This window comes from Scophthalmus maximus, chromosome 19 (genome assembly GCF_022379125.1).
Source record: "Scophthalmus maximus strain ysfricsl-2021 chromosome 19, ASM2237912v1, whole genome shotgun sequence".
NCBI classification, from domain to species: Eukaryota; Metazoa; Chordata; class Actinopteri; order Pleuronectiformes; family Scophthalmidae; genus Scophthalmus; species Scophthalmus maximus.
The window spans coordinates 12,700,346-12,718,300 of NC_061533.1; the positions used below are offsets into that span (position 1 = coordinate 12,700,346).

The 17,955-nt window shown below is 43.4% G+C and overlaps 1 protein-coding gene across 3 annotated transcripts in view; it reads left to right on the top strand.

Annotated features, from left to right (window-relative positions):
* Nucleotides 1-17,955, top strand: part of ank1a (ankyrin 1, erythrocytic a) — a 76,736-nt gene that overhangs the window by 53,406 nt on the left and 5,375 nt on the right. Inside the window, exons 25-43 of one of the 3 annotated variants that reach the window (XM_035639146.2) lie at nt 1,470-1,590; nt 1,778-1,856; nt 1,997-2,112; nt 2,209-2,433; nt 2,554-2,708; nt 2,814-3,025; nt 4,730-4,934; nt 5,184-5,280; nt 5,416-5,644; nt 5,838-5,966; nt 6,074-6,193; nt 6,303-6,387; nt 6,507-6,581; nt 6,926-7,057; nt 7,237-7,392; nt 13,052-13,697; nt 13,924-14,272; nt 16,248-16,331; nt 16,655-16,807. In XM_035639146.2, the coding sequence (XP_035495039.1) occupies nt 1,470-1,590; nt 1,778-1,856; nt 1,997-2,112; nt 2,209-2,433; nt 2,554-2,708; nt 2,814-3,025; nt 4,730-4,934; nt 5,184-5,280; nt 5,416-5,644; nt 5,838-5,966; nt 6,074-6,193; nt 6,303-6,387; nt 6,507-6,581; nt 6,926-7,057; nt 7,237-7,392; nt 13,052-13,697; nt 13,924-14,272; nt 16,248-16,331; nt 16,655-16,807 (3,368 nt within the window). Of the gene's footprint in view, nt 1-1,469; nt 1,591-1,777; nt 1,857-1,996; nt 2,113-2,208; nt 2,434-2,553; nt 2,709-2,813; nt 3,026-4,729; nt 4,935-5,183; nt 5,281-5,415; nt 5,645-5,837; nt 5,967-6,073; nt 6,194-6,302; nt 6,388-6,506; nt 6,582-6,925; nt 7,058-7,236; nt 7,393-13,051; nt 13,698-13,923; nt 14,273-14,777; nt 15,526-16,247; nt 16,332-16,654; nt 17,461-17,955 lie in introns of those variants that run through there. The other 2 variants (XM_035639144.2, XM_035639145.2) reach the window with 2 other exon arrangements.

Genomic DNA, 17,955 nt, shown 5'->3' on the forward strand with positions numbered 1-17,955 from the left:
ATGAACAAAGTCCATAATTTCGCAGCTAAACAGCCAGCTGACCTAAAGTGGAGCAAAAAGGAGAGTAAATATTGGACTTGCATTCATCAGGTGGACAGAAATTCGGCAACAAATAAATGCTTAAGTTGGTCTGTGAGTGCTCGATGTGTAAATTATCCATTTGTAACAACTTTGCCATGTCAGCTCACAGTGAACAGCTTGTTTCTGCTGCCCCCAAGTGGTCAAAAATCTACAATTGCAGCTTTAATTAACCAATGCCTTAAGCTAACAACACCTCTGGCAATGATGCGAGAGGACATTACAGCGTGTCTTGGTATTTGAGGCCCCCCTGATAATTCAACTGGCAGATTGTCTCCATTCCTCTTAACATAGAAAGTGGCCGAGTTGCCATCTAGAAGACACGTCTCATATCTGTAACGGTAAAATTATACTGACAGGTTATCCAACGCGCACGCTCGCATATGGTAACACTTTCCAGCCTTCCCGACATTGGCACACCTGCACGGTACACAAGACAGAGAATATCCATGATATAAACCGACTGATGTGAACCTGTGGGAAGTGCACTCTAGTTAAACAAAGTGTAATGACACCTACATCACTTTGGCTCTGCAGCACATACAGACGCCCACTCACACACTCAAAGCGGCAGCGCTGATACCGGCACTGGTTGATGCACTCAGGGAGGACTGACTGTTGTTACTGATGAATTTTACAAAATTGCAGCGAGTTTTGGGGAGTAAGTCACCAAAACCCACCCCTGCTCAAATCAAGATAAACTGCACTGAGCATTTAAGGTGGAGTAAAGAATAGATTGCATTTGTCATGTGTGTTGCTGTGTCCTGATGCTGTTGTGATTGTCTCTGTGTTTGCATTCATAGGTTTTAGAGCAATTGTCGTCATACATCTCTCTCTGAGCCAGAGGAAACCTCAAGCAAAATAACAGTTTATTCACTAGACGACTCGTTTCTGGAACGAGATTATGCTGATGCACGCTCTGCCCAGAGACAGTGCTCTGTGCTCAGCTATGATGCTGTTGCTAGCTGAGCTTTTAAGGGTTTTTTGAAAACTCCAGACTACATTTATCAGGATTCCTCTCTTATTTCAATGTTATGAAAGTATTATTTCAATTAAAAGTGCTAAAATCAGTGGCCTGACACTACAACTGTTTGCAGTGACCTCCTGGACCATTCCCATCCTTTTGCCCAGAATTTAAGTGTTTTGCGTGATCAGTAGAAGTGGCTGCATTTAGCAGTGATGTCAGTGTACAGATCTTCATTACTAATGTCTCATTTCACCAGTCCAACACCCACATCACAGAGCCATCACCTAAATCCTGGGTTGTCATGCTGTCTAACCCTCCGAACCACTGGTTAACAATCTTGTTCTTTTCTTTCTCTCTTTCTCTTTGCTGTTTCATCCACCTGACCACGATCTGTTCGCTCTCTTTGGCATGTTGTTCTCTGAAGGAGAGGAGCTCTTGGGGACAGAAGGTGCCAGGTACATGAAGATGGATGACATGAAAGACCATGATGACGATTTCCTCTCCCCCAAGAAATCACTGGAGTACGAGAGAGGGCTGGGCACAGCGTAAGGGGGGCTGGGTGGGGAAGCAGGGGACAGAGCCAAGCTGGTAGTCACAGGCTAATAGGTGGATGGATAGAGGGGGGAACACCATAGACAATCACTGAACACCAGAGATGAGCACTTGGGTGGAGGTGAGATGTAGATAAACTTCTTTAATCTGACTGGATCTCTTTCTATTTTCATACAACAGAAATTACTCGCCAGCCATTCCCAGGATCCCGCGTGTCTCTCCAGAGACTGTTATCCTGAAAGAACATGAGATAGATCAGGTACTGTACAGAGCAGCATGACTATCCCTCTCCATAGCCTCTCCAAGAAGCTAATGATAGTGCAACTTTAAGGTTCCTGTAAAACATTTTTTGCTAAACTGTGTTCCTTAGAGAATGAACAGTGTTTCTGTCTGTTGTAGCAACACACTCCACTTCCACTACCCAAAGAATATGATGAGGACTCACTGATTCCCAGCAGCCCTGCAACTGAGACATCAGACAATGTCAGCCCAGTCGCCAGTCCCATACACACAGGGTCAGCACAGCAATAATATATAAAAAAAAACCCATTTGGATCTCTATTTAATATCTAATCTAACAGCTCAACATCACGACCCTTGTCCAATGACAGGTTTCTGGTCAGTTTTATGGTGGATGCTCGTGGTGGCTCTATGCGAGGCAGCAGGCATAATGGTCTGCGTGTCATCATACCTCCGCGGACCTGTGCAGCCCCCACCCGCATCACCTGCCGCCTGGTGAAGCCACAGAAGTTGACCAGCCCCCCTCCACTGGTGGAAGGAGAGGGGTTGGCCAGCAGGATCATCTCCCTGGGTCCAGCTGGCATGCAGTTCTTGGGGTGAGGAAGCCTCTGAGCAACACTTCACCACATTTACACGAGGGGACAATGACATTGAGAAGAGCTTTCTTCTCTTTGTAGGAATAATTACGATAATTCCATTTTTCTTGTGTTGTTCAGACCAGTGATCGTGGAGATCCCCCACTTTGCTGCTCTGGGTCGTGGTGACCGGGAGCTTGTGGTGCTGAGGAGCGAGAACGGCTCTGTCTGGAAAGAACATCGCAATCGCTACGGCGACGAGGTGCTGGAAACAATCCTCAACGGGATGGATGAGGGTAAGAGTTAAAATGCGTCATGCTGGATTTCAGGGTGACAATGAAAAACGGTCACTGGGTGGTATCAGTTCTTAAGAAAAAGTAACCTTCTCTTCTCTCAAACAGACTTAGAAAGTCAAGAGGAGCTCGGGAAGAAGCGAATTCGCCGCATCATCTCTACTGACTTCCCCCTTTATTTTGCGGTTGTATCACGCGTCCAGCAAGAGAGTGATCTGATTGGGCCAGAGGGAGGTTCGCTGACAAGTAAATTGGTGCCGATGGTCCAGGCCACATTTCCAGAGACGGCAGTCACCAAACGAGTCCGACTGGGGCTGCAGGTGAGATGGGACGATGTGGAAAAGGAAGGAGAAGAATTACAGAATCATTAATGCCTGTGTTGCCTGAGAAAAGGCATGTTGGATGTATTTTGATAGATCTTAGAATGAATGACTTGATCATATCAGCACTTGTGCCAAGTATTACTGATTTTTGTATCTTTTTCTGTTTGCCAATTTTGCTTTTCGTATTTTTAGGGGACCTATTTTCCTTTTATTTCACACAGTGCATGCACTTGGCACCTTTATACAACAGTAGACTGCTCATTTAGTGCTGATATGTTATTGTTTGTTTTATCTTCAGTGATGTCTTTCTTATTAATGTATTTATGTCATCTGCAAAGCCCTGTATTTAGTATAGAGTTATATACTAAATTGTTATATGTGTATATATATAACAAATTCATTTGAGATGCCTAAGTCAAGCATTACTTGATAGATTTATGGTATAGCCAGAAATGACTGTTTGTTTAGTGTCCAGTGGTTTGGTATCATGAATGTCTGAAAATGTACTTAAAGGCTTTATTTTAGAAGAACTGAACTGTTTCCCGCACAACAGGGGATGGCGTTATATCAGTTATTGTTGAAGCTTTTAGTCCCTTTGCGTTTGACCAGCTACACGTTTCCATTCTCAGGTTCGTGTCTCCTCAAAAATACACACCAAAGACAAGAGAAATCATTTTTCGCACACTTTACACACTTAGTGTTACAGCAAATACTTTGCAGTCTATGATTCAAAAGGAACCTATGAAGTAAGCACTTTTCATCACTAGTTGTTCTTCACCTGTCTATTCATCCTATGAGATCAAACTGGCTTTCTTTGCACAAGCCCCATGATTTAGCCCAAACTGTCTAGGGTCCTGCTCCCACATATTGTTTTAAAAGGAAAACATGAAATCAAGGAATTAATGCTACCATTTCATATGACTATTAACTGTTAAATCAAATATATATATTCAGAGTAAATACAACTAATAGTAGCAAAGTATAAAAAATGTTCCCAAAGTCACAATATGTTTCTGTAAACCAAAATGACAGTATTATACAGCCTGAATCAACAGTGTGTTTTGGTTCAACAGCTGCCCTTTAGACACCTGGATGAATTTATGACAAGTTAAATATTTCTTGTAAACTAACACAGTAGCTACGACACATGCCATTACCATCTAAGCTGAAAATACTAAATATAGCTAAATGTAATTAAAATAGACATGGGTTAAAAGTTTCCCTATTCTTTTCAGGAACAAATCTTTTCAACTACAATCTTGCTGTAATAATCATGCCAAGAATGGCCTTATGAAAAACCACTGAGCCTTTTGATTGATATAATTTTGTATCGATGATTGTAAGAGCTTCTTGTTAACACACATTGTTACTTTTCACAATAAAAAATGATTATTAAGTCCTACAACCAATTTGTGTTGCTACTGTCTTTCCAGATGTAATGTTTAAACCATGCTGTATTTTATTCACTGTGGGCTTCTCTCTCTTTCCCCATCTTTTATTTTTCCCTGTTCGGTTGTCGTCTCTTTGACCCTTTTTATTGCCCCATCTACTTCCTATTGTCTCATTCTACCTGCTATCCTTTCATGACAACATCTGTTTTTTCATCTTTTCCTTTTTCTCTTGTCTAATTTCATTTCTTTCTACCACATCATCAAACCTATGTTACATACCCCTTTCTCCATCATTTCCTTTCAACCTCAGGCTCAGCCAGTTCCAGATGAACTAGTAGCAAAGCTGCTGGGTAACCAGGCAAACTTTAGTCCTGTTGTCACTGTGGAGCCTCGGCGGCGCAAATTCCACCGACCCATCGGCCTGTGTATACCTCTGCCCCCATCCTGGAGGGAAAGCCCCAGAGACTCTGGGGAGGGTGACACCACCAGCCTGCGTCTGCTTTGCTCTGTCATAGGTACTGCATGCCATGACCGGGAGTTATGTGGGTGGGTGAGTAAGTGTGTGTGTGTTTGTTTTGACGGGGGCAGTTTCTTTCGATGGCAAGGAAAGATTTATGAGGCAAAATTGATGATTTGCAGTGGTGACGTAAATATAAATAAGACTTTTAAAAGTTTCTGTTCTGACTCCTTGAGACTTCTTCTTTATTATCTTTGTTAAAGATTGATTAACCAGTTTGACCTTTCTCATCCTGCCCAATTCCCAGGTGGCACAGCACCCGCCCAGTGGGAGGACATCACTGGCACAACCAAGCTTATGTATGCTAATGAATGTGCTAGTTTTACAACCAATGTGTCAGCACGGTAAGTTCAGTTGGCAATACGCACAATATACCATCATAACACATCAAGATATTATATCAGTTATGATATGTCTTTGGCATCTTTAATGATCCTAGCAATCAGCCGCTGTGATAACATGACATCATTTCCTCTCAGATTCTGGCTCGCAGACTGTCCTCGGACGGCCGAGGCCGTCTCCTTTGCCAACTTGCTCTACAGAGAGTTGTCTGCTGTACCCTACATGGCCAAGTTTGTGGTGTTTGCAAAGATGAATGAACTCCGCGAGGGACGCCTGCGCTGCTACTGCATGACCGACGATAAGATGGATAAAACCCTGGAGCAACATGAGAACTTCACAGAGGTGGCTCGCAGCAGAGACATAGAGGTCAGTTCAAGGACCAAAGCAGTGCATCATACAGTTGTGATAAAATTGTATTTGTAAAAAGTATTTAAAACCACTGTCAAACACCTGTTACTCATCTCCTAACAACGGCAAAGACAGGCACTGCTAGGTTCCTGCTGTGTGTTTCTATTCTAATTTCTTTGCACTTTGCACTTATGCCTGTCACATTGTGCAGGTGATGGAGGGAATGCCACTTCACCTGGAGTGTTCAGGAAATCTCGTGCCAGTGAGGAAGGCCACCCAGCAGCCCCGCTGCTTCAGCTTCCAGGCCTTCAGAGATAACCGACTCCCTGTCTCTGTTAAGGTATTACCATCTGGCTTTCTCTTTCAAGTCCCCCACCAGTTCACCACCAGCGTTTCCTCCCTGAATGTACATGTCTTTATTGCTTTCTGTGTGTCTGTGAATCTAAGGTTAGAGACAGCAGTAAAGAGCCCACTGGATTTTTGTCTTTCCTGCGCAAATCCACCAAGTATGAGGACAGTCAACATGTGCTCTGTAACCTCAACATTACCATGCCGCCATGTATCAAGGTAACACCCTCAGATTTAGCATACATTAACATGACCCATTAGGTGTATTTATTTAAAGTCTTTGCCTGCGAAATGTCTGACTTCAGTGATGTTTGATTGTGATTGACAGATTGTGGGAAGTGAAGACCGGAGGAGAACTCTGACCCCACTGGCGTTAAGAGAAAGATACAATGCCCTAAATGAGCCTGCAATGGGTATGAGTCTTTAACTGTCCCATGTTTACAGTTTTTTTTTCTCTATCATAGTATTTCACCCACAGCAGTATTCTATGAACAGAATCCGTGACTCAGTTTCTCTTGTTTGGTTTCTGCAGCGTCAATGACTGCCATGGAGAGGACTGAGCTGAAAATGGCTGTGATTGCAGAACAGTTGGGACTGAGCTGGGCTGGTAATAAACAACAGTTGTGTGTGTGTGTGTGTGTGTGTGTGTGTGTGTGTGTGTGTGTGTGTGCAAACATGCATGTTTACCTCATGTCTGACAAGCTTGCCTAGCTCGTTGCTGGTTAAACAAAGTTGCGACATGGCAACCAGCCAATCACACTAATTATTTTCCGTTTTCCAGCCATAGCTTTTTTAACAGACTGAATATTCTTCCTCTTCCGCTCAGAGCTACTGTGAAGCAGTACATTTCAAGAACAACACCATGAATGCTTCAACAGCATGACTCAGGCTATTGGTAAAAAATATGGCCCTTGTTTGATCGAGAACTTCCCCCTCACATTTTTTAAACAGAGTTGGCACGTGAGCTTCAGCTCAGTGTGGATGACATCAATAAGATCCGTGTGGAGAATCCGAACTCCCTGCTGGAGCAGAGCTCTGCACTGCTCAACCTGTGGGCCACTCGCGAGGGCAAGAGAGCCAAGAGTGAGTACATGAGATCTGAGATTGATGAAAATTTCTCTCAACCCCAATATTCTGTAACTTTAATGGACTTGAAGCGTGGCTGGTGTTGTAATTGTATTGCTGTTTGTCCTGGGAACCCCTCTCCTCCTTCCCTTTTTCCTTGTTTGCATGTGTCTCTCCGTCGTGCATCCGCACTGCAGTGGAGAGCTTGTACACAGCTCTGAAGAGTATTGACCGTATGGACATTGTCACCATGTTAGAGGGCCAGCCACCTCAGCCTGCGAGACAAGGCTCCCGTGATTTCAGCAGACGCCGACACACTGAGAGAGACCACCTCTCCCCTGGTATTACCAATGGTAAGCTCCCTCCCCAGATCGCACAGGGCAGCCTTTTACCTATGTCCTGTTTTCTCCAAGCCACTTTTCCAATAAACATACATTCTCTTTCACTAAAATACCCTGAAGGGAAAGTGAAGTTTGTGTCCCTGTGATTTCTCTGTGTTGCCCCCGTGTCTTTCTTAATAACTCCCCATCATGCTGTTGTGTATGAAAGCTGCCACAAACGTCAAGCATTTGCAGGTCTTTACTGTACCTCCGTCAGCATGCAGAGGGACTCAGGACACTCCTACTGTACTGCAAGCTCCGTAGTGCCTTGGGTTATTCATTTTACACTGTACTTATTTACTGTGATCGAAGGTAATAGTGAAATGCAGGTGGTGCATACAGAAAGGTATGCTTAAATGGTGAATGCTTCGGGGATTGTGTAGACTATCCTCCAGCACTCCACAGAGCCTTTGAGCAAAACTCTCAAACTCCAAGTTATAAAGTTTTTCCACAAAAAAATAAATAATATCCTATCATCAATATTTAGAGCTTTGTTTGTGCTTGTATTATTATTTTTGTTTAGTTTAAGGTGTGAATTCAGTTTGAATGGTAAGAACAGTAAGCCTAATTTAAAATTTAGATGGATTTGATTTTAACTTGCATATTTTGTCTAAAATAACACATTTTCATACATGATCAGTACATTTAGGTCATAAGTATAGCCTAGCATAACTGGGCTTCTTACCAACTGTGAGTCTGCAAGTCTTTTACTCCTTTTCCTCATGGTTTCCTTCACACATGCATAACCTACATCTTATTGACTCCATTTTCACCTCTGGACTGGTGTGACCCCCCCTTCTTACTGGACTGGGTTCTTTTCTCTGAATCCAGTGCAGGCGATGAGTCAGTCCGATAGGTGACATGTCCTCCCTGTGAAAACTGGAGCAATAGTCAGAGATGTAACCATGCATACAGATATGACCATGAGGGTCAAAGGGTGAAAAGGGAGACATTCAGATCACAGCTGCAGTGGATCTGATAACCATGTATTTGTGTTGTCTGTCTATCTGTCTGTCTACTTGCCTCCCAAAGGCCGTTCCTGCTTTGACGTTTCATGTTAAATTGTGGTGCTGTTTTGAAAGCTGGTGACCTTGGTATTCTGCTTATTTCTTAGTGACAGGTTAGTATGCTACCCACTGGGAAACGAAACCTCTTTTCTTTTTTTTTCCTAGGCCATAAAAATGAATCAATTAATAAAATGGTTAGATCAATTGACAACCATTCAAATAAATAAATAAAACTTTTTGTAAAATAAATCTAGATATGCTCAAAGAAATTGAAAATAACTCTGAGGCCACTTGAATTTATTCTAGATTTCCTTGTGCATTGGATTTATTTATACATGTTTGAATAGTTTATTTATTTCTCAATTTGTTTCACGGGTTCATTTATTCATTTCAAAGTGGAGGAATCATTTTAGAAATATGCTAATTCGCTCTCTTGCCCAAAGTGTCTGTCTGTTAAAAGGCCACGGCCAGCATTTGATTGCTGTAGCTTAGCTTCGCATACAGACTTGAAAACAGCTATCGTAGCTCTTTCCAGGCTTTGGGAGAGCTCCTGAGACTCTGTTCTTGTCAGGTGTAGTACTTTCACGGTTTCCTCGAAAGAAGATACCATGCCAATAAATATTAAGAAGCTCAGCTTTGTAAAACCACAGGTTGCCGTTGTTGGTTTAAACAAATGACACATGACTTGACATTTTGCCGAGCTCTAGCAGTGTTGGTAGATGGCTGTTTTCAGTCTTTATGCTAAGATATTTTAACCGGATGCAAGGGTTTGATTCATATCTTCCATACAGACATGAAATAGTGATCCATCTTCTCGTCTAACTCTTTGACATGAAAGGAAATGTGTATTTTCCAAGATTAATTTCTTAATATCAGTAAAGCAGTGATTTTACTCAAGAGGTACAGAAAATCAGAGCAAGGATGTTTGCTAGTGTAGAGGAATGAGTCACACTGCAGCCTTTATCCTATCTTTCTCTATCTTAACCTCTCCGACCTTGAGATCAATTTCTGTAGAGGTTTTCCTAGTGCACCTCTCATGGTATGCACATTTCCAAGGCCTTATTCAAGACCAGGTTAGAAAATACACCAAATGACAGAGAAAGATGCTTTCTTTTAGACTTTTGTAAGGGGAGATTTAATACTTTCTGCCTGTGGTTGCATGGGGACTAATTTGAGTCTCTTTAGGGCTAATGTTGTTGCACTGAATGTCCTTTTGGGAGCCCTGTTTTCATTCCCCGTGAATCTGTCCCTCTCTCTGTGTTTTTCTGGACATGTCATTTGCAGCCTAGCCGCCCTACTCTTCCTCCTTCTCACTCCTCTCCGAACTCTGACCTCATGCCGACCTCATGTTGACCTCTGACCCACATATTTATATTTTTCTCTTTTTTTGCGACTAGTCGTGCACTTTCTTTATTTTTGTATTCTTGAAAATCCCACCTTTTAAGTGTCCGCTCTGTGACCGATACCCCCTCACACAGACTGTGTACTCAGCACCCACTGGGAGGGGGGAGGTGACCCTCTCTGTCTCTCACTGTTTCTGTGTTCATCCCCCTATTTTATATTCCTCTTTCTCTTTTGCTACCTGTCTTTTCTCTTTTTCCCCACTCTGTTCTATCCCTCTTTTTCCATCCCTTCTTTCCCTTCCCTCCTGCCTGACCGCATGTGCACGGAGTCTGACTTTCATCGCTCATTTCCCCCTGTGTTTGCATGCAGACACTGGGATGAGGAGTAACACTGCCTCGCTAGAGATGACGACTCAAACACTGCATTGGCACCTTGTTTTTGCATTGCATGCATAATGATAGTGACCCTACAGTCTGTCTCCTCCTCGGAGCTCTGTCCTGTGGGCGTTAAAAAAAGGCCACAAACCTTTTTTGTGAACTATGACTTGTCTGCTCTGTTCATGTATGAATGTTGCGGTTGTCGGTTTTATGTAAACTGTGTCCATCTGGTGGGTGATTTATAATACATGTTTTAAATGTCTTTGTGAGTGTTGTATAAGGGTCAGTGTGCTATTGTTCCTCCCTTTATTGTGATTATTGTTTATAGTGAAACTCATCAATCAGTCTCTGTGAGTTTATCAGTGTAAGCATCTTTATTGTTAGTTATGTGTTTGTGTCTTTCATATACATGTGTGGCCAATGTATGTGTATGGGCAATATGAGTCTATATACTTTACATATATTTTACATGAGCTTCACTGCCTTGTTTTTCTGTATAAATGTCTGTCAGTTAGGTGGGTAAGGCAATCACAGCCACATTTTTCATATTTCACACTTGCCCTTCCCTTAATTTCTTTCTTTTCCATGATTTAGATTTTATCTGTAAGTAATCTTTGATAAAGTAAATATGTTTCATAGGACATAGGAATTGGAGGTCGGTTGATTTAAGTTGAATTTAGAATTTATAATTTTTGATTATTTTTTATTATTATAAGCACTATTATTATTAAACTGTATTTCCTGCAGCTTATATTACTCATATGAAACCCCCAGTGTCCTTACAGATATGGTTCGGTATTTACAGTAAAGTGAAGCCAAAGGACAATAAAACATTTGTGAATGCGACCCTTAAATAAGGTAAAGGAACCTGACAAACGTTAAAAATGTGACCCAAATGAAGAGTGAAATGTTATTTGAAACTTATATTGAATTCCTTACTCAACATTTTCTTTGTTTATTAGCAATGGACATAGAAAGCTACATATTTGTTTATTCTGTAGACAAATGACAGTAGTTGAGAGGCTGAAAGAGAGAACAGAAAGTAGGACAAGAGGTCTTCTTGGTCACTCTGTGTCACAAATATCTCCTGCACACTCAGCAGTGCTCAACAGCAGCAATGCCAACCGTGAATCAAATTACACCCTGCGCAGTTTTCTCATCACTAAAAACTGTACACATACTTTCCGTCTCTCTCGCTCTCTCTCTCTCTCCCTCTCTCATGTGCATGCTCAGAAAGAGAGTCACCTTCTCTTCGTGTTCTCTGCCTGCTCACCCTATCTTCTGGTTAATATACGTTGACACTAATAATAGAACCACTCACACTTTGCATTATCTATGTTGCCAGACATCAAAATGTTCACCTAAATTACTCACCAAATTTGCAAGGTCATTTTCAGCACAATTAAGTCAGTAAAATAGAATACACACGACAAATACAAGGCCGATTATTTGTTTGCTATGCTAAAAACATACTCTCCATAGTGGATTTTTTTGTGCAATATACTGTGCAATACTTGTAAATGCATGCTGCTCTGAGATTGTGCTCTATCGTGCTAGATCAGTTTTTAAAACAGGAAAAATATTGTTGCGAAAAGGTGTTCAAGAAACAGTTGTTGGAGTGACCTGAGTCCGCAGCACATTAACACTTTGCAGTTCTGCTAATCGATATAACTTCATTTGAAATACGAATTCAAATATATATATTGTATGCAACCATGTGGCAACCGTCCATGCAGCCTTCACAACAGAACAATCAAGTTTAATGTAGCCTATATGTGTTTGCATAAAAATCAGCAAAATGGTCAGTTATCTGTTATATGTATTTACACTCAGTTGCCAGTTTATTAGGTACACCTAGATAAAGCTAATTTAGCCTAATAGTAAAGGTCCTGCAATAAATCTTAATGGTCATTTTGGAGGCAACAGTTTGCGTTGTATCATGTTACATGGACATGTTTTTATCATTTTTATCCACCTCATTTATATCAGCAAGGGTAGGCTGATTAACAGAAGCATCTCTCTGTGCAATGGCATACAGTCCAACAGCACCACATACTACCTCCTACAAAACCCCCCTCTGAAATTGTAGGGTGGAAAGAGGAAATATTGCAGGACTGTTTGTATTAGAGTGCATTAGGTTTAGTTAGGTGTACCGGATAAACGTCCAACTAAGTGTAGCTGTGTTATATGCTTTATAATGAATATATGTGTCAAGGAGAGAGCAAGTAGCTGTGTGGCGTGAGCTGATGTGCGTGGGAATGTGTGTGAGGAAAGAATGAGATTGCCTGCATGCATGCTATCCAGCCTGGCAACAATATTAACCTGCCTGTTTTTAAATGGGTTTGAATGCATGCAATATATGACTGTGAATGTGTGTGCGACAAAATGAGAGGGTGAGAGAGTGTATTATTGGCATGTGAATGTGTGACAAAGAGTGTCACTGTTGGACAGGTGTGTGTCACAGCCCTACGCTGGGGGAAGAGGCAGTATTTGCTGTCCGTCTCCCTGCAGGTGGCAGCCAGCAGAGCAGCATCAGTCACTACTGGATCTCGGTCTCAAGCTCTTGGTCTATCTGGATGTGTCTGCTGCTGCTGCTGCCGCTGCTGCTCTCACCATCAGCGCTGGCTGATCGAGCTTGACATCCCCCTCTTCTAAAAGTTGCCCTTGCTCTCTTGACTTAAGCTCCGTGCACCTTTATTTCAGCTCCTATTGTCTTGGCCCTCCCCTTTCTCCCTACCTGCTCCTTTTCTATTTGTCCCTTCAGCCTCCTCTACCCCTCCCCTAGATGCCCAGCTCCAGGGCAGGGGTACTTACCCCCTCCCGGTGTCCCGGTGTTGTGGGGTTGAGGTGGGGAGCGAGGTAGGGGGGCCGGGTGTCAGTGTGCCTCTCTCTGTCTCGCTCCAGGTTATGGGCTCGTGCAGGAAGAACTTCTCTCACCGGCCTCCATGCAGTACAGTTTGCCCTCCCCGCTGGGCGCTGAGCCTTTCTGGCAGGAAGTCTCCAGTCTGGATTGTGCCCCCATTGCCACCACAGAAGAAGACACCCTAATGGAGATGTCTGATGTGCAAGTGTGGCCCTCAGGCAACAGTCCCTCCCTGGTGCCTGTGGAAGACTCCTCGCTGGAGTGCAGCAATGCTGATGACTCAGAAGGTCTGCTGGGTCTGCCGTATGGAAGTCTGGGTCGGCCGGCCAGTCAGGCCAGTGCAGCCAGTGGAGGGGGTGGGGTGCTGAGTGGCTCCATTGAGCTGCCTGAAGACGATTCAGAGATGGGCGTTGACTCGCTCAGCACTGCCACGCCAGCCTCACTTGGGGGCACCATCGCTGGGATCAATCTTAACGGGCTGAACAATGGTCAGGGGTCAGAGGCAAGCTTGGAGGTATCAGCAGTCACCAGTACAACTGGTGGTGATGGAGCTGGAGGAGAAGGAGGAAGAGGAGGAGGGACGGGCTCAGACGAAGGGATTTCTCTTGTTGCAGGACAGCAAAGGGTGTATGCTCGGCTGAGTGAGTCACCTGGTCTGAGCTGTGTTGCTGATCGAAATGGAGACAGGTGAGTACGACCCTCCACCTCTCAGGAGACTGTGAAAAGTCAAAATCTGTACTAACATTACATTAAACTTTTTTGCCTGTCAGCAAATGGCAGTGGTATTCTGGAGTTGTTTTGACAATTCCATGAAGAGAAAGTGATGAACAAAGGGGCTATGGAAGTTTACTTTACTTGCAGTAAGCATATGGCGCATATACCACCTCCTCACTGATCCGTTCTCTTGTTCCAGGTCAGGTAATGGGGGAAACGGAGGTGGTGGAGGCTCTTTCCTTTCCTACCTGCAGGAACAGACAGGCCCGGGATGGATCCCTGTTACTGACCCTACTCAGGCCTGGGTAGGAAGTCAGCCTAAGTCCAGGCAGGCCATGGACTCCATGATGTCATCAGTACGTAATGCTGTGGATGGAGACATGTCTTGTATGTCCCAGGAGGCCTTGCTTCAGCCTGTGAGGGACATGGGGCACTCTGAGATCTTACGGGGCCACTTCAGAGGTACCCAGCCGTTTGAGAAGGGTTTGGGCTTCCCGCACAGGGTACCAGAGCTACGGGCCTGGGACGAGGTTCGCCTGAAGGGCCAGGTGAGTGTGCTGCTCCTCCCCTTGTCCTGCCTTTAGAAGAGAAATGCTGTGAAGTAGTAAATGAGCTTAAAAAAATATTTTCTAGAAGGGAAGACACCTTTTGAAGTTAGACTTAATTCAGCATTATCTTATTCATGATCCTACAACCAGACAGCAATAAAACACACACTCACACACACACACACACACACACACACACAGTCCTGGGCCCAAGATGGGCACAAACAGCATGTCCAGCCAAATATAGCAAGCATTCTCACACTGCCCCACTCATGTTACATGATCCCCACCCCAGTCATTCCCACGTGTTAACGCTCTGGCACAACACAGACGCCTCACACTGTAAAATACAAACTCATAAATAGAGTGTTGTGCTTAAGGCCTTTGTGGGCTTGATACTGCCATTATTGTTCTGGGAATGAACACAGGTTAATTAACAAAGGTTATTCCCAGAATTAACCTGGGCTCTAGGTAATTAAAGAGTTTATTTGGAGGCAGGGAGTGCTGCATAGTTGTGTTTGCATAGAATTATGATTGATTTTCAAGAAATGTGCCCTACTAGACTGTGTGGATCATGGGGAGAGACTATTTTGTTGTTACAATAACCAGTACATGAGGAAAGTCAGGGTTTCTTAGTGCTCTTACCACAGCATACAGAGCCACACTAGAGTAGCCAGGGGTATTTAAAGCCCACAGATCACATGGTCAGAAAGAGGGAGAGGTGGGAATAGACAACTCCCAAGGTTGCTTTTGCCTTGATTTGTCATTGACTGGGAACTCCTGACCGGACAGTGGGAAAGAGAAGGAATAGATAACCCAGGAAAGGGCCCACTGCCCCAGCAAGGATATGAATTAAATGCACAAAACCAGTTTGACTGAACCAGTGACCGGAGGCAGAGGACTGCAGCTGTTACCTTCTCTACTAGCTGAGAGAGGTGCTGCTTGGGCAAACAGTAATAGTGGAAGTTCTGAGGAGCGTGAAGCCGGAGTTGTGCATTGTTGTGTGTTGATTTGCTGGGAATCAAAGTGGGGCAATGTGGGCCCTGGTGACTGAGCTCCTCTTCAGCTTTGTGCTGCTGGCTTTCCTGGTAATCAGCTGTCAGAATGTCCTCCACATAGCCAGCGGCTCGGTGCGCTCCGTGCTCACCTACATACACGTTCGGCTAGATCGGGAACTCGGTGAGGTCGAGGGGGTGGCTGATGAAGAGGAGAATGTCACCACCAGAGTGGTCCGCCGCAGAGTCATCCTCAAGGTACAAAGAGAGGGACAGAGGAGAGTCTGAGAAGCTGAAATTTGGAGAAAGAAATTACTGGCAGGAAATCAGTGGTGAAAGGGCAGAAGGGGGGAAATGTGTGTTTTGTGAGAGGTTGAAGGATGCAGGAATGATGCATGTGGTAATATGGGTAAATTATTTTACTGGAGTGAGTAGATTGGCCATGGTGAAAATGACTGTCAGGATTAACTAATCACAATGTGTGAGGAAATGTAAATGTGTTGTAAAATCAAAACAACAATAATAACAGTGAATTCTAGAGTTTTATTCTAAAGCTTCACAAGTTCAACTGACTCTTGCTCACGTCTCTGGGTGCAGGAATTTCTTTGACCTTAAAAATAGCTGTGTAGACATGCTGCAAATTATTATGGTCTACAACAGTATTGTTATGATCTTCATTAACTGTAATTATAAGTGTTGCTGAGGAACAGTTGTGAGCTCCATAGATCGCAAATGTTGGATTGACAGACTTGCACAAACAATGCTCTAACCCGTCGCCCATCTCTCGTTCATCTGCTTCTCTGGGTTTCCAAATAGGGGATGAGTTTATTTTAACTATTTTAACATGCTGTAGGTCCATAATTTTCCGAGTGCTAATTGTTGCACCGTAAGATCAGTAAGATCAATACTTTCCAGAAGAGGGAAGTGTATTCATGGTTTATAAAAAACATTTACAAAACATTATTTAATGTTTTCCACAGGGCGACGAGGTTGAAGATCTTCCAGGAGAGCAAGTAAGCGAGGAACAATTCACAGATGAACATGGGAACATCGTCACAAAAAAGGTTAGTTATCCTAGTTTCAACATGTCTTTATGCTGTATTCTTGAATTGAGGGCCATTCATTGTTTCTCTTATGTCAGTGTCACAATACTCTCACAGCAGCTCCCCACAGAATGATTATTAGATTAATAATAATTACATTGAGTTGATCAGTGGATTAATTCTCAAAAATAAATAGATTTGAGATTTAAAAAAATATGGAGAAATGGTTATTTGTCCATAACCATTTCTTCATATTTCGCCAACTCTGTCTTTTCACTGCCTTATTCCCGCTCTCTGCTTTCACCCATCTCTCTCTCCCACCCTCCTGTGTGTGTATGTGATAGATTGTGCGTAAGGTTGTGCGCAGGGGGAAGGGTTCAGGTGAGGAGGGAGTTCAGGAGGTGTGCATGGAGGGTTCTCTGCAGGACGCCAATGAGCTGGAGGCTGATGCTGAGCAGTTCATGAGCTACGCCATTCTGGGCCGGGACGGCAGCAAGGTGGGATTCTGATCTGCAGGCCGCTCTCTTTTGGCCTCAAGGCCTCGCAACACCTGAGGCTTCCATTATTAGTGCAGGCTGCAATGGACTGCGGCCCTGTTGGATTCAGTAGTAGCTACTTTATCCCTGAAACAGAGACTGCAGTAAGCTTGATAGTCTCACGTCGTCATGGTTTCCCCCAACAGTCCTTCTGTAGCTTAACTTGCATGAGCTTCAATGAGTACTGACAGACGGAGAGCACAGTTTGTTTCTTGTGTCAAACAGCCGTTTCATTATGTGTCAGTCCTAAATCACTACAGAAGATCGAGAGATGTGTGTTTGGTTGTTTGATTGCTGACCTCCTGTAACATTAAGCTCCACCTAAATACTTATTACTCATGTTGATCTACTGCATTCAAGAAGCAACAAATGAGGCCACTTTGCTCTGGTGCCGTCATTGCTTTGGTTGAGGTGCTGACAGTTCATCGGCCCACACAGGGCATCATCATTTTTGTCATCACTAAGCTGCACCTACACTTCATATGTTTGTTTCTTGCACATTGATGGCTGACCGAACTAACCGTGCCTCCTTGCAGTGGTTATATTTTCCATTCTCTCTGTTTTCTCAACTTTTGTGTTTTTTTTTGCCTTCATTAAAGTTTTTAGTCCTTCAACTATGACTGTGTGCTGTATCACTCAAACCCACTAGAGTTTAGTCAAATATTATTTATCAATGGTTTTGTATTTTACCTGCAGGAAGGAGCAGAGGATTGGGGTTTGTGACTACCAGGATGTCTCTGATTGTGTAAACCTTTTTAAAATTAGTGAATTGTTTTTAATGTGGCTTAAGCCCTATCCATTTTTGAGCTTGAAAAAACTAATCAAAAATGTATGTGCAAATATTTTTTTGCCGCTACGTTGAATCCCAAATACTGTACATTTTTCTGATGCTATCTTATCTTCAACTGCCACCCATCACTTCTGTCCTTGCTTGACTTTTTATTCATTGTTTCTCTCTTTTTTTCCCCTCTTTCCTCTCCCTTCGCGTGTTTGTCTCTCACATTCCCTCTTTATTTTACCTGTTTTACTGTCCTCTCTCTTTCCATGGCACTATTTCCCGCTTCTATTTTTCTTCCTCTTTTACCTTTCTCTCCTTTACTAACGTTTTC